This window comes from Pteropus vampyrus, unplaced genomic scaffold (assembly GCF_000151845.1).
Source record: "Pteropus vampyrus isolate Shadow unplaced genomic scaffold, Pvam_2.0 Scaffold60, whole genome shotgun sequence".
In the NCBI taxonomy this organism is placed as follows: Eukaryota; Metazoa; Chordata; class Mammalia; order Chiroptera; family Pteropodidae; genus Pteropus; species Pteropus vampyrus.
This window is the reverse complement of record NW_011888841.1, coordinates 1,859,734-1,860,677: the sequence shown is the minus strand read 5'-3', so window position 1 is coordinate 1,860,677 and position 944 is coordinate 1,859,734. Positions and strand designations below refer to the sequence as shown.

At 35.7% G+C, this 944-nt stretch overlaps 1 protein-coding gene across 1 annotated transcript in view; it reads left to right on the top strand.

The window, feature by feature from the left end:
- DNAH14 (dynein axonemal heavy chain 14) overlaps positions 1–944 on the top strand; it is a 221,193-nt gene that overhangs the window by 39,061 nt on the left and 181,188 nt on the right. Inside the window, exon 10 of the mRNA XM_011360885.1 lies at positions 565–682. Within this exon, the coding sequence (XP_011359187.1) occupies positions 565–682 (118 nt within the window). The remainder of the gene's footprint in view (positions 1–564; positions 683–944) is intronic.

Below are 944 nucleotides of genomic sequence, written 5' to 3'. Positions count from 1 at the left end.
GTTTGTAGCATGTATCAGTTTCTTTCCTTCTTAAGGCCGAATAATATCCCATTGTATGTATACATCACATTTTGTTTATCCATTCATCTGTTGATGGATATTTGGGTTGTTTTAACATTTGGGCTATTGTGGGAAATGGTGCATGAACATAGATGTGCAAATATCTGTTTGAGTTCCTGCTTTTAATTCTTTTTGTTTACGTACTCGGAGGTGGATTCGCTGGACCACGTACTGATCCCACATTTAGCTTCTTGAGGAACTTCCTCCTGTCATCCACAGTAGCTGTACCGTTTTAATTTTCACCATCAAAGGACCAGATTTCTGCCTCACCGACACTATTATTTTCCTTTTCAAAAATATACTGTGCATACTAACTGGTGTGAAGTGATACCTCCTTGAGGTCTTGATTTGTATTCCCCTAATGATGGATGATGCTAAGCATCTTTTCATGTACTTATTGGCCATACGTGTATCTTCTTTGGATCAATGTCATTTATGCATTCTGGACGTTCATGAGATAGAAGAGTTTAAAAATACTTTTTTTCTTCCCATTTATTAATCTAGAATATACAAGGACATCTCTGGAAAGACAACAACCGAATGTGAAGAACCCGTTTATTCACACTTACGTGCTACTTCTGTTCTAAAGTCCGAAGTAAAAACAGAAGCTGATATTAATGAGGTAAAATGGTCTTTGAAAATCTATAAACATAGATTTTTAACGAATGAATGAATGAAAAATAAGTAAATAATAAGTGAAATGAATAAGTTTTAGAATTAAAAATAGGATTTATGAATAATACAATTTCCTGCCCCAAACAAATTCACACACCTGCTCCCTGTAGAAAGCTATAATCACACTTATCTCATTTGGTCCATTTGTTCATGGACCGCTGAATGCTTCCTACATACCAGGAACTGAATTAGGCACTGAAAGGCAGCAG